General features: G+C 31.8%; 4 protein-coding genes across 7 annotated transcripts; all 4 read left to right on the top strand.

The window, feature by feature from the left end:
- On the top strand, nt 1–1,837 carry LOC106791801 (peroxiredoxin-5, mitochondrial). 2 transcript variants are annotated; one of them, XM_014757733.1, is made up of 5 exons: nt 1–253; nt 341–442; nt 839–973; nt 1,050–1,181; nt 1,300–1,837. In XM_014757733.1, exons 2-5 carry the CDS (start codon nt 341–343, stop codon nt 1,489–1,491), a joined length of 561 nt encoding a protein of 186 aa, XP_014613219.1. In that variant the 5' UTR covers nt 1–253; the 3' UTR covers nt 1,492–1,837. The 2 variants fall into 2 exon arrangements, with proteins under 2 accessions (XP_014613219.1, XP_014613218.1); XM_014757732.1 differs by having other exon boundaries at nt 69–442.
- A 262-nt stretch (nt 1,838–2,099) lies between these two features.
- Nucleotides 2,100–7,566, top strand: LOC106791789 (structural maintenance of chromosomes protein 1A). Its single transcript, XM_014757717.1, has 20 exons — nt 2,100–2,211; nt 2,301–2,421; nt 2,513–2,612; nt 2,688–2,866; nt 2,951–3,089; nt 3,169–3,633; nt 3,740–4,168; nt 4,250–4,461; nt 4,556–4,724; nt 4,809–4,931; nt 4,995–5,126; nt 5,199–5,264; nt 5,348–5,505; nt 5,602–5,699; nt 5,774–6,078; nt 6,147–6,422; nt 6,648–6,827; nt 6,911–7,089; nt 7,173–7,350; nt 7,459–7,566. The coding sequence occupies exons 1-20, from the start codon at nt 2,100–2,102 to the stop codon at nt 7,525–7,527; spliced, it is 3,690 nt and encodes a 1,229-aa protein (XP_014613203.1). The 3' UTR covers nt 7,528–7,566.
- A 2,165-nt stretch (nt 7,567–9,731) lies between these two features.
- On the top strand, nt 9,732–17,362 carry LOC106791787 (collagen alpha-1(I) chain-like). Its single transcript, XM_014757712.1, has 25 exons — nt 9,732–9,736; nt 9,949–10,175; nt 10,681–10,728; nt 10,808–10,906; nt 10,973–11,025; nt 11,113–11,178; nt 11,261–11,374; nt 11,453–11,570; nt 11,664–11,995; nt 12,062–12,160; nt 12,246–12,354; nt 12,417–12,604; nt 12,691–12,907; nt 12,982–13,070; nt 13,271–13,594; nt 13,667–14,270; nt 14,354–14,487; nt 14,545–14,814; nt 14,894–15,109; nt 15,194–15,283; nt 15,346–15,727; nt 15,817–16,035; nt 16,114–16,283; nt 16,406–16,627; nt 16,711–17,362. The coding sequence occupies exons 2-25, from the start codon at nt 9,980–9,982 to the stop codon at nt 16,855–16,857; spliced, it is 4,506 nt and encodes a 1,501-aa protein (XP_014613198.1). The 5' UTR covers nt 9,732–9,736; nt 9,949–9,979; the 3' UTR covers nt 16,858–17,362.
- On the top strand, nt 17,285–19,990 carry LOC106791788 (presenilin homolog). 3 transcript variants are annotated; one of them, XM_014757713.1, is made up of 8 exons: nt 17,285–17,456; nt 17,671–17,823; nt 17,974–18,221; nt 18,308–18,517; nt 18,593–18,813; nt 18,880–19,173; nt 19,236–19,480; nt 19,551–19,990. In XM_014757713.1, the coding sequence occupies exons 2-8, from the start codon at nt 17,689–17,691 to the stop codon at nt 19,704–19,706; spliced, it is 1,509 nt and encodes a 502-aa protein (XP_014613199.1). In that variant the 5' UTR covers nt 17,285–17,456; nt 17,671–17,688; the 3' UTR covers nt 19,707–19,990. The 3 variants fall into 3 exon arrangements, with proteins under 3 accessions (XP_014613199.1, XP_014613202.1, XP_014613200.1); XM_014757716.1 differs by having other exon boundaries at nt 17,288–17,456; nt 18,880–19,140; XM_014757714.1 differs by lacking the exon at nt 17,285–17,456 and adding an exon at nt 17,463–17,506.
- Nucleotides 19,991–21,215: the final 1,225 nt, after the last annotated feature.

Here is a 21,215-nt window from a genome sequence, read left to right as displayed (position 1 = left end):
CACATCAATTTTATGTTGGTAATGAATAATAATACGAAATTGACCATAAAAAAACATCATTGATAAATATATGTGTGTGTGTGTGTTGGCAATTACTACGTGAATAAAATAAGGGAAAAATAGTAATCAAAATAAAAATATTTGTTTATTCTTTTCATGAATTTTAGAGATATGTTGTAATTATATAATAGGAGGTTGCGCAATAGAAATTAACCATTACGCCGGATTTATTCCCGAAAAGTCAAGTGTTTTCGTAAGATATCAATATTTTTTACGTGATAAATTAAAATCTTGATTTACTGGGTGATATTTTGATAACGGTGTTCATCGATTTAAACAGATGAATCTATTCGTTAATCGTGCTGTTACTGTACGAGGAATATCATCTTTAGGTTCTTTTAATCGAAGCTTTCATTTATCATCCAGAAACATGGTTATCGCTGTAAGTTCATTCAATTTTATTTAATAATTTAAAAATTTAATAAAATAAAAATATAATTTATATTTTTCAACATAAAAGGATTTCATTGAATTTGATTTCATTTTGTTCAGTAATTTTAGAATTGAACACTATACTAATAAAATTATATCTATCAGTTTTTGGATTATTATTATTATTATTTTATTATATTATATTATTAAATTAATGTTAATTAATGGGAATTACTTTGAATTAACTTGAAATTTTGTTTCTTTTTTAATATGGAATCCATATTGGTTCATTTTTGAATAATTAATTATAGGCAAGTCATCGAGCACTTTTTAAGAATTAATTTGTTTCTTCGAATGCAAGCTACGTCATCATGATGTTGTATTAATTATCATTGAAAATATACAGGTTGGTAGCAAATTACCCTCGGTTGACCTTTTCGAAGATAATCCAACTAATAAAGTTAATCTAGCTAAACTTAGCGCAGGGAAGAAAATTATTATCTTCGCTGTACCTGGTGCTTTCACTCCTGGTTGTTCAAAGGTAAATATTTGATTTTTATTCGCAAACATATTTTTCACATTGTATACATTTGAATTATCTTTATTTATTTATTTAGACGCATTTGCCTGGTTTCATTCAAAAAGCTGATGAATTAAAAAGTAAGGGAATCAATGATATTTATTGTGTAAGTGTTAACGATGCTTTCGTCATGGCTGCCTGGGGTAAAGAACAGGGCACGTTAGGAAAGGTAATAAATAGTTATAACAAATGTTTATATTTGTTAAATCTTTTTACATATGTTTTATATATATATATATATATATATGCATTCACATTTATATGTATTTTGTTTTTCATTTTAAAAGATACGAATGCTAGCAGATCCCAATGGTGCATTTGCAGATGCTTTGGAATTGTCAGTAGATTTACCAGTTTTAGGTGGTAAACGAAGCAAACGTTATTCCATGATTGTCGAAGATGGAGTTGTAAAAGAACTCAACGTCGAACCGGATAACACTGGACTTTCCTGCTCGTTAGCTGAACACATTAAACTATAAAATAATATGAGAAAAGTATCTTATATTCTATCATAATTATTTTTATTATAGCTTCTTTCAGTTACTATTTTTCTTATTATCAATTTAGTATGAACACAAATGATCATTTGTATTTTCTTTTATTATGTACACAATTTTCTGTACATTTTGTTAATATATTTAATATAAAACAAAGTTAACACATAATGAATAATGTGAAAAAAAGATTAACTAAAGTCTTAAGAACTGGTCAGTCAATGAATATATATATAAACAAATAATATATATGATTAATATAATTTAATTGTAACATTGTGTTGCATGTTATAATGTATGGTAGAAATAAACAGCATTATACCAAAATGAATTTAATTATTATTATGTACATAAAAAAACATGTATATAATTTTTATTTAATTTTTATACATGAATGTGTGTTGTATATGTGTAATATTTATATTTGTATATAAAAAAAATTGTTATAACATTAATGATACATATCAACGATTCACGTAAGGTTGGTAGCACTTATTGAGATTAGTTGTACAATGTTTGCTTCTGGCAGAGATTTTCTGGCGCCAATTGAATTCTTTTGATAATACATGTAATTTATAGTAATAGTTTTTAAAATGCCTGCTTTTTTGAAACATATCGAAGTAGAAAACTTTAAATCATATAAAGGAAAACTTATTATCGGCCCATTAAAATCGTTTACTGCGGTTGTTGGACCAAATGGATCTGGTAGGTTATAATTTTGTATATTAACATTTTTCTAATGTACAGTAATAAACAATCTCTATGATGATTTATTATATTTTCTATCGACACAGGTAAATCTAATTTCATGGATGCCATTAGTTTTGTTATGGGGGAAAAGACTAGTAGTTTACGTGTCAAAAGGTTCAACGAACTAATTCATGGTGCTTCGATTGGCATGCCAGTGGCAAGAAGGTATATATTATTTTTTTCAATAATTCATAATAACATTTATTCTTCTATATATATTTTCAATATTATAATTATTTTTATCATTATGCATTAGTGCATCGGTAACAGCAGTGTTCGAATTAGAGGATGGCAATGAAAAGAGTTTCATGCGCTCTGTCCAAGGATCTTCATCGGAACATAGAATTAATAACAATGTAAGATATATCTATAAATATAATTCAGAATATAATAAAACAATGTTTATATTAATTATTTTCTTTTTCTAATAGGTTGTTACAAGTCAAGTTTATCTCAATGAATTGGAACAATTAGGGATTAATGTAAAAGCTAAAAATTTTTTAGTATTTCAAGGTGCAGTCGAATCAATTGCTATGAAAAATCCAAAGGAAAGAACTGCACTGTTTGAAGAAATTAGCAATTCTGGAGCTTTAAAAGCAGAATATGAAAGGCATGTTTATTTCAATCATTATTTACTATATTTAAAATTTGTTTCTGCACGTACTATATAATTAGAAAAGTTTATACAATTTAGATTGCGATTAGAAATGTTGAAAGCTGAAGAAGAAACTCAATTTTCATATCAGAAGAAGAAAGGCATTGCGGCGGAAAGAAAAGAAGCTAAATTAGAGAAAGAAGAAGCAGAGAAATATCAACGTCTTAAAGAAGAATACGTACGTTATTTTGACAATTTTATTTGTTAAATATTATTGATCATTTATGAGATGATTCTTATTGAACGTATAATTTTAGATAGAAAAACAAGTGGAGTTACAGTTATTTCGTCTTTTTCATAATGAAAAAAGTATTGAAAATTTGGAAGTAGCACAGAAGAAGAAACAACACGAGATAGAAAAGATAGAAAAGAAGAAAGAGAAAGCGGAAGAACTTTTAAAAGAAAGGAAAAAGGAAGCTGGCAAATTAGGTCGTGAACTTGCCAAAATAGAGCAAGATATTAGAGAAATGGAAGTAGAAATCACTAAGAAAAGACCTACGTTTATAAAAGCAAAGGAACGCGTAGCACATATGCAGAAGAAAGTGGAATCGGCAAAGAAATCTTTGGCTCAGGCGCGTATCGCAGATGAAGCCCATAAAAAGGACATTAATGAACTTCAGGAAGAATTACGACAAGTTGAAGAAGCTAAAGCTGCTTACGAAGCGAGTATAGCTGGACAGTCGCAGTTGCAGGGAAGAGATGTTCAGCTTGAAGATGAGCAGGTATTTCAATAAATTCATAATAAAATGACCAAATACAAATTTTATTAACATGTTAAACATGGCGTGTAAATGTGGTAAAACTACACTCTTAATTTTATAATTTTAGGTTCGTGAATACAATCGTTTGAAAGAAGAAGCAGGCAAACAGTCGGCAAGATATCTGCAGCTTCTCGATTCCATTAACAGAGAACAGAAATCCGATCAAGATAGACTTGACAATGAAGGTAGAAAGAAAACTGAAATAGAGAATAAGCACAAGCAAAAAGGTCATATGCGCGACGAAGCTTTGAAAAGAGTAGAGAAACTAGAAGAACATATTAGAACGTCCGAAGCTGCGTTGGAGGATCAAAAAAAACTTAGAGCAGATCTGCAATCGGATGTTGGTACATCTAAGGATAAAATACAAAATTTGCAAAGGGAATTAGAGAGTATATCCGAACAATTAGGAGACGCTAAGGTCGACAAACATGAAGTATCGAGAACTAAGAAGAAGACAGAAATTGTAGAAAACTTTAAACGTTTGTTCCCTGGAGTGGTACGAAAAGACATTTTTCATTTTCTTTTATTCCTATTATTAATATATTCAATTGAAGCATTATTTTTCTAATCTTTGTAGTATGATCGCATGTATAATATGTGTGAGCCAATTCACAAGCGTTACAACGTTGCTATTACGAAGGTACTTGGTAAATACATGGAAGCTATTGTTGTAGATACTGAAAAAACTGCTAGGCAATGTATTCAGTATCTCAAAGAACAATATTTAGAACCAGAAACGTTTTTACCCCTCGATTACATTCAAGCTAAACCTTTGAAAGAAAGACTTCGGTAATAAATTTGTTATTAGATTAATTTTCAATATAGTATGTATTGAAGATGATTATGTACAATAATTTAATATTAAATATTTAAATACTTTCAGTAATGTTCAGGAACCAAAAAATGTGAAATTGTTGTATGACGTATTACATTTTTCACCTAAGGATATCGACAGAGCTGTATTATTTGCAACGAATAATGCTCTCGTTTGCGAGACTCCTGAAGATGCTAATAAAGTCGCTTATGAAATGGATAAAAAAGCCAGATACGATGTAAGTGTTGAAATATTTTTATTTATATATATTTTTATAGTTTTTTATGTAATAATAAAAATATATATTTTCATTTATTTTCAGTGTGTAGCATTGGATGGAACATTTTATCAAAAAGCTGGCATCATTTCTGGTGGTAGTTTGGATTTAGCTAAGAAAGCAAAGAGATGGGATGAGAAACAAATGTCACAATTAAAGGCGCAGAAGGTATTATTATTTGTTGTATTTATATTTAATATAATTAGATCATAAGCATTAATTTGATTACAGGAAAAATTGACGGAGGAACTAAGGGAGTCATTAAAGAAGTCTCGTAAGGAATCTGAATTAAATACAGTCGAATCCCAAATACGTGGACTTGAAACTCGTTTGAAATACAACAAAAGCGACTTGACAGCAACTGTAAGCATTGAATTTATTTAATATAATTAAATATCTGTACCAAAAAATTATAAATAAGACTTTGTTTTATAGAAAAAACAAATTGCTGAACACGAATCCGAATTGGAAAGTTTACAAAGCGATTTAAATATGTTTGGTGTGAGTATAGATTAAAATTGATCATTTTATTGTTTTCATATTTGAATAAATATGTTACTACGGAAAAATTTTGTTAAATGCAGCCTACAATAGCTGCCATTGAAAAGACTATGGCTGAGAGGGATCAAGAAATCCAAAATATTAAAGAAAAAATGAATAACGTTGAGGACGACGTATTTGCAAGTTTCTGTGAACAAATTGGTGTTTCTAACATACGTCAATACGAAGAAAGAGAATTAAGGTATTTATATAAATATATTAAATTAAATAAATAATATTTTTAACATATATTTATAACGTATATAATAAAATAATTATCATATTTTATTTATAACAGATCGCAGCAGGAAAGAGCAAAGAAACGTATGGAATTTGAGAATCAATGTAATCGTATATACAATCAATTAGATTTCGAGAAACAACGCGATACAGAAAGTAAGCATTTTTTTTTACAATAATAATATTTTTAATCTCATTTATACAATAATTAATATGTTGAATTAATATAGGTAATGTTTTGAGATGGGAACGTGCCGTTCAGGATGCCGAAGATAAATTAGAATCAGCCAGACAAACGGAGTCCCATCAAAAGTCTGAAATAGATAACGATGAAACGCAAATGGAAGAATTTAAATCATCGCGTAGTGCTAAGAAAATGGAAGTTGATCAGAAAGACGATGAAATTGGTAAAGCTAGACGCGAAGTTGGAACTATTGCAAAGGACATTCAGTCGGCGCAAAAACAATTAAATTCTATCGAATCAAAAATAGAACAAAAGAAGGCAGAACGTCATGCTATCTTAATGCAGTGCAAGGTAATCATAATTTTAAGAATTTTATTGATTTCTGATCATTTTTAAATATACTTATTGATTTGATTAAGATGGAAGATATTGCAATTCCAATGCTTCATGGTAATATGGAAGATATTGCTGGAGAAACTAGTACAACTAATACTAATGATACGATCACTGACTCATCTATGAATACACAACAACAATATGAACGTGAAAGACGAATCACTATCGATTATGCACTTTTACCAGAAACTTTGAAAGACATTGAAGAAGAAGATACAAAGAAAACTACAGATAAATTAACAAAGACAATCAACGAACTACAAAGTACTATTCAAAGAATACAAGCACCAAATATGAAGGTAAAATATAATGAAAGATATAACATAATTAGTTTGTCTCATAATTTCTTTCTAATAATGTAAAAGGGTAATAGAGCAGAATGGTTCATATATAACACAGTAAATCAACCTTAAACAACAAATATCGTCTATTGAATTCGCATAAAAAAAAAGGATGGGACTTATGGGACAACCTAATATAACAGAAGTATTGATATAATTAAAAAAATAACATGAATATTTCAGGCTATACAAAAGTTGTATCTTGCTAAAGAAAAGTTACAAGAAACTAACGAAGAATTTGAACAGTCGCGTAAGAAAGCAAAAAAAGCAAAAACACAGTTCGAGAAAGTGAAAAAAGAACGACACGATAGATTCATGGCATGTTTTGAACACGTTGCTAACGAAATTGATCCTATTTATAAGGTTTGATTAACATTTATAATTAATAATCAAATTGTTCAATTGATGAAATCATTTGAATTATTATTTCAAATTAATTATTACAGAGTTTGGCAAAAAATCAATCTGCTCAAGCGTTCCTTGGACCAGAAAATCCAGAAGAACCATATCTCGATGGAATTAATTACAATTGCGTGGCACCTGGCAAAAGATTTCAACCGATGTCCAATCTTTCAGGAGGAGAAAAAACTGTGGCAGCGTTGGCTTTGTTATTTGCGATTCATAGGTAGACCTAGTTAACAAATTTTATTATACGTGTAAGAGAATGCGTGTGAGAATTTTTGAAAATCTTTTTCTTGTTTTTATTAGTTTTCAACCAGCACCATTTTTCGTTTTGGATGAAATTGATGCAGCATTGGACAACACTAATATTGGAAAAGTAGCGAGTTACATTAGAGACAAAACGAGCTCTCTTCAAACTATTGTTATATCATTGAAAGAAGAATTTTATTCGCATGCAGATGCACTTATTGGTATTTGCCCAGATGTAAGGTTTTTATTATTACAATTTTACACGAATCAAATAATGGAAAATATTTATTTATTTACTTATATTTATCTATCACATATTTTAGTTGAATATTTTTTATTTCAGGTTGGTGAATGTTTGGAAAGTAAAGTTTTAACACTCGATCTAACAACACTTCCAACACACATTAATTAATCTTAAAATTTTTTTAATTATTATTATTATTAAGATTTGACTTAATATATTTACGATTTTATTTAAAATAAAAATATTTTATATAAGATAAGGAGACATATTCGATTAAAACAAATTATTATATACGTATATGCAGATAATGTGAATACGATTAAAATTTATAGATTAGGAGCATCACATAGATATTTTGAAACAAATAACATTTTCTATGAAGCAAGACAAATTAATTCATAATGAAGATTTAATCTCATTTTGATTGAATAACTGCTTTATAATATATATAAATATTTGAGGATAATAGAAAGAAAAATATTTCTTACAATTAAATATACTCAAATATCTTCTAACAATTATATTTTTTTACTACTTTATCATGCTGCCGATATGTTATGTGCAAGGCAATAATTTACGTAACTTGGAAAAATAAAATTAAGATGTTGGACTGTGCATAAACAGGAAGAAATAAAAAATAAATTTCAAGGTAAAAATGTTACAATTTTATTCTATTATATCTTTACGATAAAAAAGTTATACATTTTTTTTTATAAATACTCTATTCTAATACTAATAAATACTTCTATTTCTTTCATTAAATAATTAAACGTTTATTTTTCTTTCTATTTGATTCAATGTTGAGTTGAAGTATAAATAATAAACTACATTATTGGATTGAAATTGATATAATTGTAATGTGTTAATTAAATTAATGAAACTTTTAAAAAAGAAAGACAGAGATCTCATATTTAATTTCGTTATGAAACTTCATATGATGTGTATGTGTAAATTAACATTTTCTCGATGAATAAATTAATTATATTAACAAAAAGAATAAAAATAAAAATAAATGTATCTATTTTTAGTAATATTAGTAGATTAGATGAGAATACTGTATTATAAACATTTTAAATCTAATTACTATAGCAAGAGAATTGTGTGATGATAAGAACTATAGTAATTAAATAGATAAGACCTATGATCATTTTTAGATCTGTGCATCCCATCAGGGAACATCTGATGCAGTCATCTTGTAAGCAATTTCTAATGCATTACACTTGTAAGATGACACCAATAGTAGCATAAACGATAAAGTATTATAACTAAGTATTTTCTTGTGTTATCCAAAAATGAAAAAGAAACCAAAAAAGTAAGGTAAAGTTTAATAAGATAAAAATAAAAAATTTGACTTATTGATTGAATAATTCTATTAAAAAAAAAAGAATATGTTAATATGAACATGTTGATGATAGTAATTCATAGAAAAGTAATAGAGAAGAAAATATAAAAGACTATGATTGTCTTTAATACGCTGTTGCGTTTATTAGAAAATACGAGATGACAACTCTGATTTATTTATGCGTTTATAAAAAAAGAAAAAAAAGATCAATGGTAACACATAACAGAAGCCAATGCAGTTAATTACGGTTATCGCCTAGTTGTATATAAAGTAAGATACACATGCACTTCTAGGATGGAATGCGGCCAAAATGATGATTGTTATTTAATAAAGTTATTAAGTGGAAATAGCACACTCACCCTTTTATATCGAAGAGTATTGTATAGCAGAGTATACTCTCTCACTGACTAATCAAAATAAGAAAGAACTCGCTAGATCTACAAAACTAGGTCGTATCTGACTTACTTAGAATTTAAGATCTGGATTGGAACCTGCATTTAAATACCAAGGACGCATGAAGTCATCTAGTTAACAAATATAAAGTACATTTCCCCTCGAACATTCGAGTAAAATTCTTCATTGAAAATAAATTGTTAATTTAAATATTGTGAGAGACATTGGAAACCAATATTTGTACAATTTTTCAACCCTTGTAGCTACCTCTTAATTTAAAATTAAAAATTCTATCTCTTTCTTTGGGACACACCACCATTTTAAAGGTAACAAAAACCTTTTTCTAACGATGTCAAAAAAATTGAATTTTAATTAGAGATGGAAAGGGTGGATAAATTAAATTGGATAAACATTGGTTTGTAACTTGTTCTATTAAATAAATCAAATCTCAAATTTATTTAAGGTAATCAAATTGAAAGCTGTACTAACTGTAATTAAACGTTATGGTTCGTGTATACTGTGTATAAGATTGTAAGAGGAGGAAGAGAAGTATATACTTTGTATATACAAATTAAAGAGAGTTCAAATCAAGAAACGAGAGATCGGGGGATACGGAAGAAGAAGAAGAAGAAGAAAAGAACGGTATGAGTTACACAGTGTGCACATCTTGTAAACTAGAGGATGATGACCTCCCTTGAGTAGTTACCAGAGCATCTGCTAAATAGATATGCGAGAGACAACACAGTTGTTACTAGTTTAGTTTGTCATCAGCACCGTAACAGAACCGGGAACAACCGAGAGTCTCTTCTCAAGGATTTTGAACAAGTTCTGTTTTCATCAACTTCTTTTTTTAGGAAGAAAAAAGGATTGAAAGAGGACACCTCGATGAAACGAGGGTACCTTAACAGGGCCACTTTTGGCCTGTTAATATTCCAACTTTTATTATTACCCCAAGTTTACTCGGCAAAAACGAAACAAAGGAAACATCGGCCTAGACAAGTCCAATCTCAACAGACTGTTAACGGTGAATACAGCGAGTACGATTATTACGATAATTATGAAGACTATGAAGAGAAGAATGGTGAGTCTTTTGACAGAATGGAATTGGAATTTTAGAGTTTACAAAATTAATTATATTAGGATTCATTGTGTTTTATTTTATTTAAAATAATATGATCAAGTTAAGATTTTATTGGAGTACACAAAAATGGTCTTTGCAACTCATTGGTAATTTAGTTATTTGTTAAATTATTTGTATGCATTTGCATAGATATAATTGCATATTGTATTTAATTAATATTTAAAAGTAAATACTTCAGAAGGGAAGTTGAAGTCTCATTGTCAGCTCTACCGGAAGTCTTTAATTTAAATAGGATATCGCACTTGTTAACGCGACGTATAAAACAATTAATCAATCGTTGTAATTGATAAAACGCAATTAATACTTTCTTTTAATTCCCTCTCTATTAATTCATACGTAATTTAATGCATTACAATTTCCGTTTAGATATTTTATATACCATAATAATTGTAATTCTTTTGAAATTAATACTGAGTATACATTTTTTATTTTTCATTTTATTCAGAGACAACGATACCATCGTCGTCCATTCCTTCAACAAACAATAATTTAGGTAAGAATTATTTCAAACCAATATTTCTATTAATTAAATACAATTTAGGTAATGTTTTTTTTTATTGTACAAATTGCAGGACGTGGAAGAATAAATATCGACTCAACAATATCAACATTTAAGCCAGAATCAATTACAGATTTATCATCACCACCAACGACACGATTTTTTGAACAAGGTATGTATTACAAAAATTACATGTTTTTTATTATTATTTAATATTCATTTTTCTTTTATTTTATAGAATCATTAGAAGACATACATTCTACGGTGGAAACCTACAACAATAATAATCCTGTAAGAGAAAGAAGAATTTATTTATTAATTATCAATGAAAAAATGAATAAATGATTGTAAATATATTTCATTTGATATTATTTATAGTTAGTAACAGAAATTGTTCCTGGAGAAAGTAATTACATAAGTTCTGTGGCAGTACCTGGACCACGTGTGAGTAATTTAATGGATATTATTAAAAATATTATATATGAGTGAAGTATTTAATATTTTTCAAGACTATTTTTAACAACAGGGGCAACCTGGGCGTCCAGGGGATAGTGGAAGACCGGGTGATTTAGGATATCCGGGACAACCAGGAACTCCTGGAATACCAGGACCACCTGGACCACCTGGACCTTTACCTGATGTAATCCATAATCTTATTTAATTAAAATTAATATAATAAAGGAGATCATATGTTCTTAAACTTAAATATTTTTTACAGGTATCGTTGTATTATCAACAACTTGCTTTATCTCAAGCAAGCGATGACAAAGGTCCATCGGATCTCAGACCATATCCTCTACCTGGACCTGGTCCTGTTGGTCCTCGAGGGCCTCCAGGTACACAAATTATATTCCTGATTACGTATACTTTATTTTTTGTTAATATATTTTTAATTAGTATTTTAATAAGTGTACATTTTTAAATTCTAGGACCAGCAGGTTTGCCTGGTCCGCAAGGTTTCCAAGGTCTTCGTGGAGAGCCAGGAGAACCAGGATTACCAGGTGCACCGGGAACTCCTGGTCCACGAGGTTTACCAGGATTAACAGGAAGAGATGGTGAAGGTGGTGAGAATGGAGAAGTGGGGCCACCAGGATCACAAGGACCAGTAGGACCAAGAGGACTTGCAGGAATGCCTGGTTTACCGGGTGTTAAAGGACACCGTGGCTTTCCAGGATTAGATGGTGCTAAAGGTGAACAAGGTATACCTGGAGAGAAAGGATCCTCTGGAGCACCTGGTCCGATGGGACCAATAGGTCCAGTGGCAAGTATCTCCTTAATAAAATGACAACAATATCTTATTATAAAATGTATGTACACATATTTGCAGGGTCCTGTTGGTCCACGAGGAGAAAGGGGTAGGGAAGGATTACCCGGACCACCCGGAATTAGAGGAATCGATGGAATTCATGGACCCCCGGGTCAACCTGTAAGTTGTTACTCAGGAATAACATAAACTATTAAATGTAATTTACTTATTGTATAGGCGTTTTATAATTTGTGCAATGTTACAGGGTGTGTTAGGTAAACCCGGTCCACCTGGATTCCCAGGAAATCCTGGAATTAAAGGAGATCAAGGAGCCCAAGGCCCAAAAGGAAGTCAAGGCTTACAAGGTCCACGTGGTATGTTTATAATTTTTCATTTTATTTTAGTAGGAAATGTATATTTTATTATTTTTATACAGGCGAAGCAGGACGGCCAGGGCAACCTGGAGAACCTGGACCACAAGGTTTACAGGGTAAAGATGGAGTACCTGGTGAAAAAGGGAGCTCAGGTATACAAGGCTTAGTTGGGTTACCCGGTTTTCCTGGATCTCGTGGAGAACCTGGCATACCAGGTAATCCTGGTTCACCTGGAGCTAAAGGAACACCTGTAAGTTAATTCTTTTTATTTATTAAAAACATATTTAATTGATGATTACATTGTAAATATTATTTCTATTCTAAAAAAATGATTAGGGGTTGCCTGGTGAAAGGGGATTTAAAGGTGATGGAGGAATGAAAGGTGATCAAGGAGCACCAGGTCCACGAGGCTTCCCAGGATTGCCAGGTACCGAAGGAAAAAGAGGAAAGAGAGGAATGCATGGTCCAATTGGGCCATCTGGCTCACCTGGTGAACGTGGTACACAAGGACCGCGTGGATTACCTGGTTCTGATGGTCCTATGGGCCCTAAAGGTTCATTAATCAAGTTATAAAAACGTAACACACACACATATCTGATGTAATATTTATAATATTAATATATTTAGGTTCACCTGGTGATCGTGGATCCATAGGTCCAATGGGTTCGAAAGGATCAATGGGAGATCCAGGTCGTCCAGGACCATCCGGAATACAAGTACGTATATAAATACATACACGATATAAAATCAGGGTCGTATATAAAACACAAAGAGATAATTTTATATATATAATTTATATATACATATATATATATATAAAATATATATTTATATATTTTATATATAATAATATATTATTATTATTATTATTTATATTTTATATATATATATATATATATATATATAAATTTAACAGGGTGCACGTGGTATAACAGGCCGTCCAGGATCACCTGGCAAACCAGGTAATGCAGGAGAACGTGGAATTCAAGGTGCAGATGGAAGACCTGGTGACCAAGGACCACCAGGACCACAAGGTTTACCTGGATCATTAGGACCTCCTGGAGAGAAAGGTATCCCAGGTGAAGTTGGTAAAGATGGTGAGCCTGGTAATCCTGGTCCACCTGGGCCTCGAGGTGACGCTGGTAAAGAAGGTTCTCCAGGATCACAGGGTCCACCAGGACCACCAGGTAGTGCTGGGGAAAGAGGACCACCAGGTTTTACAGGGCCCAGAGGTTTTCAGGTTAATATCATATTTTTAATGATTATAATCAGTTGAATACAAATAATAATGATAATAAATATTTAATTGAAGGGTCTTCCTGGAATATCTGGCAATCCAGGTCTACCAGGTAAAGATGGTGAAATGGGAGTTCAAGGACCACCCGGCCCTGCCGGTTCTGCTGGGAACAGAGGCGAACGTGGTTTTCCTGGTGAAAGAGGCTTAATCGGAGCGCCGGGATTAACAGGATCTCGAGGAGAACCAGGCGTTCAAGGTGTCGATGGACTTCCTGGATTACCCGGGCTCAAAGGAGAAATGGGACAATCTGGTCCACCAGGATTGGTGGGTTTACCTGGAATACGTGGCTTTCCAGGAGAGTCTGGACAGAAGGGTGAAAGAGGAATGTTTGGTCCTGTCGGGCCAGAAGGACCGCCCGGTCGTATCGGAGAGCGAGGTCCGCAAGGACCAGTTGGCCCTCCGGGGCCTCCCGGAGAACCAGCTGAGAGAGGTGATACAGGTTTGCCGGGTCCTCCAGGTGAAAGTGGAGCTCCAGGTGCGCAAGGAGAAAGAGGACCACAAGGTTTACAAGGATTGCAAGGATTTCCAGGACAACAAGGACTTATTGGACTGCCAGGATTGAAAGGAGACCGTGGTTATCCAGGTTCTAAAGGGGATCAAGGAAATCCAGGATTGTCTGGTAATAATGAAACATTTTTTTTTTATTACATCAAATATTATATACTAATTAAAACGTTTATCGTTTATTGTATTTATTAACAGGTAGTCCAGGTGAGGTAGGCCCACCAGGTTTAACAGGATTGACTGGTGCAAAAGGAATTAGAGGAGAACCTGGCCCCAGAGGTGAAGTAGGCTCTATTGGTCCTCCTGGGCCAGCAGGCATGATCGGACAAACTGTAAATATACTTTTATTTGTCATATAAATTTAAATATTAATTGGAACTTTGTTTTAGGGACTGCCTGGTATTTCTGGTCCCCCTGGACCACCAGGATTGTCTGGTATGAAAGGTAATGCAGGAGATACGGGAAGACCAGGAAATCCTGGTCCTGTAGGAAACCCTGGAATTCCTGGTGCGGATGGAATTAAAGGTGAAAGCGGAGCACAGGGTTCACCAGGTTTAATGGGACCACAAGGATCGCAAGGTTTACCAGGTGAACGAGGTTTGCCTGGACTTCCTGGTCCATCTGGATTAATGGGTGCTCGAGGAATACGTGGCGTTACAGTAAGATAAATTATTTCAATAATATCTTTTATTAATTTTAATTAATAAAACACTTAATTAAATTATAATATTTTATTAGGGTGAAACAGGCTTGCCGGGGAAGCCAGGATCAGATGGACCAGCTGGACCACCAGGATTGATAGGCCCTACTGGACCTCCTGGCCCAGTTGGTGAGCAAGGTCCTGAAGGACCTACTGGTAAACCAGGCCCACCTGGAATAAGTGGTCGTCCTGGTGACAAAGGACCACCAGGTCCAATTGGACCCGAAGGACCATCTGGACCTCCTGGTATTCCTGTAAGTTTTACTCAAACTTCAGTCATTTATTTATCCAAATTTGTAAACGCATAAATCAATTTGTGACATTTATTTAATATAAAGGGACCTCCTGGTAGTAGTGGATCATCTGGTCCTGTTGGAGAACGTGGTCCAAAAGGAGAAATAGGACCGCAAGGTGTAGAGGGACAACAGGTATACTTAAAACATCTTTAATAAAATTTGTAAAAATTGTTTTTACTAAATAATTTTCTTAGGGTGCACGAGGAAAACCTGGTCCGATAGGATTGCAAGGTTCCAAAGGTGAACGTGGTGAGGAAGGTGTAAGAGGGGCCAAAGGACATCGTGGATTTAATGGATTACAAGGTTTACCAGGATCCCCAGGTATTCCTGGAGAGAAGGGTGAACCAGGAATGTATGGTTTACCAGGAAAAGATGGTGAACCTGGTGTTAGAGGAACCCCTGGTAGGGATGGCAATCCTGGCTTGATGGGTCTCTCTGGAAATCCAGGACCAAGGGGACCACCTGGAGAAGAAGGTCGACATGGATTACCAGGTCCTCCTGGGCCACCAGGACCACCTGGACCACCTGGTGAACTTGGATTAGGCTATGATCCTGCTTCATTGGCAGCATTCATAGGTACAAAATTTATTTTTTACTTAAAATTTATTGTAATTATTTTAATGGAAAATAACAATAGTTCTGATACATTTAATTTTTTACTTTAGCACAAGGTCAAACAAAAGGACCAGACCCATTAATAGGCGACGAACCAATGAGAATATTCGGTAAAGAAATTACTGAAGAGGAACGTAGAAATCTTGTAATGAAAGCTTATGAACAATTAAAGTCGACGTTCCAAAAATTAATTAAACCAGATGGGCAGAAAAATTCGCCAGCTAAAACTTGTAGAGATTTGTTCGTCGCTTATCCAGAAAAAACATCTGGTAAGCATGCTTACAAAATGTATGCACGTATATAATTTTAAAAAGAATCTATATTATATATTATATTTTTTTATTTAGGTGAATATTGGATTGATCCAAACGAAGGTGACACAAGAGATGCAATTTTAGTTTATTGCGATGTTGAAAAACGTGCAACTTGTATTTTACCGAATCCAACTCGTACAGAAGAAATTCACTTTATTAGTGAACAACAAGAAGTTTGGTTGAGTGAAATAGAAAATGTTAAGGTAACATGTTTCTTCATTAACCCTTTCGCATCATATGATCTCTATATGGATCCACTAGTAATAAAAGAGTTAATTACTACACATTTTATATATTAAGTGTAATAATATTATTATTATTTTAGATCACATATAAAGCAGACAGCAATCAAATAAGTTTCCTACAATTACTTTCGAAACATGCCCAGCAGAATATAACTTATCATTGTAAGAGAAGCGTAGCATATTTTGATTCTGAAAGAAAAAGTTATAGAAGAAGTATGAAACTTCTTACTTGGAACGATGTTGAAATAACGCCACGTGGTAATCAACGTTTGCGATACGATATAATTTTAGACGAATGCAGAGTATGTATTTGTTTTTATATTTAAATTTTATCAAGTACACAATTATGTATATATGCATATATATGTATATTTTATTTATCTAGTTTCGTCAGGATAATTGGAGTCAAACAATTGTTTCATATAATTCAGATAAACCAATAAGACTTCCCATAATAGACATAGCTCTACGAGATATTGGATTACCTGATCAGTTTTTCTCTATTGAAGTGGGACCAGCTTGTTATCAATAAACTGGATCATAATTAATCAATGATCTACTACAAGGACATTAAGATACTTAATAGGAACGTATATGCGTTTTCCATATCATTTTTACACTTATAAACTACGTTTACATTAAAATAATAATTAATCATAATCCTTTTTTATATTATATAATACGTTAACTTTCAGGATGATAGCAATTGGTACTCATAAGTCTTTTATGATTTTAATTTTATCAAAGTTATATATATATATATATATGTGACATTTCTGTTTGAAAATTTAATTCAATTTTTCAATCGATATACAGTTATCGAACGTGGATAATTTATATATGTCGATAAAATTTTTCTGTCGATAACAAGTTTTGTAGGTAACAAGTTCTGTCGGTAAGTGATAGGAATCAATTTGTAATTAAACCAACGAAGGCGTTGTAGTTCATCGTAACGTCAGCCATTGTCATTGTGTGCTGCTTAAGTTTTTATATTATATCGTATCAATAAAGTATTTTAAAAAATATAATAATCAAGTGAAAAATCTACGAATGAGTATTCTTCTAATCATTTACGTTAATGTTAATTTAAAAAGTGTGCAGATAAAGTGATAAAATATTAAAAGAAAAAGCGTAAGATGAAGTTATAAATCAGTTATATATTATAAATAAAAAACTTAGATGTAAGCTAAAACCTTATGACACATCAATGTTGTATAAAAAATTCACATTTAAAGTTTAATCTTATGAAGAAAATATTTTCAAAATTTTGTGCTCACAAGTAATCCATAAAAGTTAAGAAGGGAATTTATCGCAGTCACAAAAGTATTTATTTGTATTTGTTTAGAATAATAGATTTTGATGAATGTCTGAGAGTGATTACGATTCAGTAGACGAGTACACGAGCCTGATGGATGGTCACGTTGCTGAGTCTCGTTCAGATGACCTAAGTTTGGTCAATGAGCGAAGAAAGAGACGGTCAAGAGTTGGAAACGAAGAGGTGAATTTTACTTCTTATGACATAATTGACATAATAAGTCTTTGTAACTTTAGTGGTAGATTATTTTAGGAATCGAAAGCTTTTGGATTCAAATCTTGTGATCATCCACTTTATATTGTAATTTATATATTAATTAATTTATAATTTTAGTTAGGAAATGGGCTTCCCGAAGTTCACGTAGAAGCAGGTGGTACATCAAACATAAGTGGTTCTGGTAGAAGTACATCGGGTTCTAGTAATCAACAAAGACAAAGACATTACAGGGACGAAGAGGAAGAAGAACTAAAATATGGAGCAGCACACGTCATTAAATTATTCGTTCCTGTTTCTCTGTGTATGCTTGTTGTAGTCGCTACTATCAGTTCGGTTAATTTCTACACAACTAAAGGAATTTACCTGTAAGCAATAGAAAATTATTTATAATTATTATTATTCATATTAATATCATGTCTATTGGTTTTTAATTTAATTAATATTTCTCTAGAGTTTATACTCCGTTTCATGAAGATAGTGCAGATACAAGTACAAAAGCTTGGCAGGCGTTCGCAAATTCTTTAATACTCATAAGTATCATAGTCTGCATGACCGTGATACTTATTATTTTGTATAAGTATAAATTTTACAAGGCTATACACGTATGGTTGATTATAAGCTCTTTATTATTGCTATCCATGTTCTCTGTGCTTTATTGCGAGTGAGTATCGATTCCAGAAACAATATATTTATCATCGCAAATATAATTACTTCATAATATTCATTGATTTTATAGGCAAGTTTTGAAAGCATATAATATTCCGATGGATCTATTCACATTGGGAATAGGTTTATGGAATTTTGGAATGGTCGGAATGATATGCATTCATTGGCAAGGTCCATTACAACTTCAACAAGCTTATCTTATTTTCATTTCCGCTTTGATGGCTCTCGTTTTTATTAAATATCTACCTGAGTGGACTGCATGGGCAGTTCTAGCTGTAATTAGTATTTGGGGTAAAGAATATATTCTTAATTCTATATATATTTAAAGAAAAATAATTAATATATCGTATATTTTAGATTTGATAGCAGTTTTGTCACCTAAGGGTCCATTAAGAATTTTGGTTGAAACGGCGCAGGAAAGGAACGAATCAATTTTCCCTGCACTCATATACTCATCCACAATTTTGTATACGTTTGTTCACACCGTGACTTATGCTGGATACGTGCAGGCAGCAACGATGGCCAGTGGGGATGCGACGGGCAGAGAAACAGCAGTCTCCTTCACTCGTACTGGAACGGATAATCAAAATAATCCTGCATCTGGAGATGCAGAAGAAGGTGGTTTCACACTCGAATGGATAGAAACGCATGGTAATTAAACCGAGGTGCATACATAAAAATTATTCTATAGCGTGATTATTTTTCAATAACAGGCGACCGTAGTGCTAGACGTGCGCAAGAAGTACTTGAAAATTCGACTGCATTAACCGATGAAGCTAGACAACGTCAGAATCGTTCTGTCGAAGCACAACCAGCTCAACAAGTTGCTGTTACTGAAGAAGAACGAGGCGTTAAATTGGGACTCGGTGATTTTATATTTTATAGCGTATTAGTTGGAAAAGCATCGAGTTATGGTGATTGGAATACAACTTTGGCATGTTTCGTCGCTATACTCATAGTATGTTTAAATATTTTTTCTCTCTTTTTAATTAATAACTTAATTATTAAATAAGTTCAATATTTTTTAGGGTCTCTGTTTGACGCTGTTGCTTTTGGCAATATTCAAGAAAGCATTGCCTGCATTACCAATTTCCATTTCATTTGGTTTAACATTCTATTTTGCTACAAGGGCTATTGTTGCACCATTCGCTGATAGTTTAGCAAGTGAACAAGTCTTCATTTAATTCTGTATCTTGATAAGTATAATTCTCTTCTTTTCATTTTTATTTTAATTTATTATATAAATAATAGTAGAGGTGTCACATTTTTTTCTTATTTTTTTTATTTATATTCTTTTACTTCTAATGTTTGATCTTACCACTTTTTCACATTCTTTTAAAGTATGTGTAAAATTCTCAAAATTGTACAAAAAGATAAGGGATATACATACATTTGTACATCACATATATATATGCATATAAAAAAAAAGAGAAGGAGATTAAGCGAGATAATAAGAAAAGAATAATAGAGAACGTAATAAAAAAAAGATTTACGTATTTTTAAATAATTGTGAATTTGTTATAAAAAATATATAATATCAAGTCTACTTATTGGAAAGAAAGGAAGAAAAAAGAGAGAGAGAAAGAGAGAGATATTAGGTATTTAACTCTTTGACTGCGAACAGTGGCTATCAGCATATAGCAGTTCTTTTCTTGGTAAAAACGGCAACTGATGAGACATTTTTTTTTGTAATGAACGGTGCATTATTGTTTAGTATTGTTTCTGTTATTTTGCAGTCAAAGAGTTAAAAATGAAAAATAAACAAACAGGCGTGTGTGATTAATAATAACTTATTAATGGGAACACACACAAAAGAAGCGAAACTTCTTACATTTATTTAACTCTATGTATATTAAAAAAGATAGAACACACATGTGTTAGATTCTAATTCTATTTTCCCTCTATCCTTGTATTCTTCCTCTATACTAGCGTTAAATGGATTTTGGCGTCGTGTAAGAAGTTTCACTTTAAAAAAAGGAAGAAAAAAATGAAATAAAATAAAATGAATAAAGCAATAAAGTTCATTTTTAGTAGATATTTTATATACAATTAATTTAAATTTTTAACTACTATTTATTGTACAATGTTTGATATAACATTTTGGTCGTTTCAAAGATCTTTCTACATTTAAACATAATTTTTGTTTTTTATTTTTAATTTTTTTCCCCGATCATTAGAGCAAGCTATATGACAATTTATTGTACTTCTTTTTATTTTTTTTTTTTTCTATTCTTCTCTTCTTAAACTTAACGCAGATCGTAAAGATCAGGTATACAAAAATTTTAACTCGATAAATATAATATATGTATGTGTCTGCGTGTTTGTATGCGTGTGAGTGAACATTTACGTGTCGGAACTCTTATACGAAACTTTTTTTCTTGAGGTATAACGCGCGCGTCCATTATTCGAATACATTTTTTTTTTTTATATATCTAGTCTCTCGTTAACCAATTTGGTTTGCGTCAAAGTTTTAACTTGCTGGATTTGAAGTCCATAAGTCTATTCTTTTCTTTTATATACACAGCCATGGAACAATTATTTATCAAAGATGACGATTAATATACATATACACGTATATATATATATATATATATATATATATATATATATGTATTAAAGTATGAGATAATTTTAATACGTTTTTACCTTGTTTTTTTTTAAGTACATCATTTTCAATTCCCATTAAATGTGAT

This window comes from Polistes canadensis, unplaced genomic scaffold, assembly GCF_001313835.1.
Source record: "Polistes canadensis isolate GaletaPanama2010 unplaced genomic scaffold, ASM131383v1 scaffold_343, whole genome shotgun sequence".
In the NCBI taxonomy this organism is placed as follows: Eukaryota; Metazoa; Arthropoda; class Insecta; order Hymenoptera; family Vespidae; genus Polistes; species Polistes canadensis.
Note: the sequence above shows the minus strand (reverse complement) of the source record. Positions and strands in the feature narration are given on the sequence as shown.

Excerpts from the sequence above, each read along its gene's own strand:
- LOC106791801 (XM_014757733.1), top strand. The coding sequence starts at position 341 with ATGAATCTATTCGTTAATCGTGCTGTTACTGTACGAGGAATATCATCT. Across the intron at positions 443-838 it reads CCAGAAACATGGTTATCGCT|GTTGGTAGCAAATTACCCTC; the intron begins GTAAGTTCATTC and ends GAAAATATACAG. Across the intron at positions 974-1,049 it reads TCACTCCTGGTTGTTCAAAG|ACGCATTTGCCTGGTTTCAT; the intron begins GTAAATATTTGA and ends TTATTTATTTAG.
- LOC106791789 (XM_014757717.1), top strand. The coding sequence starts at position 2,100 with ATGCCTGCTTTTTTGAAACATATCGAAGTAGAAAACTTTAAATCATAT. Across the intron at positions 2,613-2,687 it reads AACATAGAATTAATAACAAT|GTTGTTACAAGTCAAGTTTA; the intron begins GTAAGATATATC and ends TTTTTCTAATAG. Across the intron at positions 4,725-4,808 it reads ATAAAAAAGCCAGATACGAT|TGTGTAGCATTGGATGGAAC; the intron begins GTAAGTGTTGAA and ends ATTTATTTTCAG.
- LOC106791787 (XM_014757712.1), top strand. The coding sequence starts at position 9,980 with ATGAAACGAGGGTACCTTAACAGGGCCACTTTTGGCCTGTTAATATTC. Across the intron at positions 16,036-16,113 it reads TTATCCAGAAAAAACATCTG|GTGAATATTGGATTGATCCA; the intron begins GTAAGCATGCTT and ends TTTTTTATTTAG. Across the intron at positions 16,628-16,710 it reads TAATTTTAGACGAATGCAGA|TTTCGTCAGGATAATTGGAG; the intron begins GTATGTATTTGT and ends TTATTTATCTAG.
- LOC106791788 (XM_014757713.1), top strand. The coding sequence starts at position 17,689 with ATGTCTGAGAGTGATTACGATTCAGTAGACGAGTACACGAGCCTGATG. Across the intron at positions 18,518-18,592 it reads TTCTCTGTGCTTTATTGCGA|GCAAGTTTTGAAAGCATATA; the intron begins GTGAGTATCGAT and ends TTGATTTTATAG. Across the intron at positions 19,481-19,550 it reads GTTTCGTCGCTATACTCATA|GGTCTCTGTTTGACGCTGTT; the intron begins GTATGTTTAAAT and ends AATATTTTTTAG.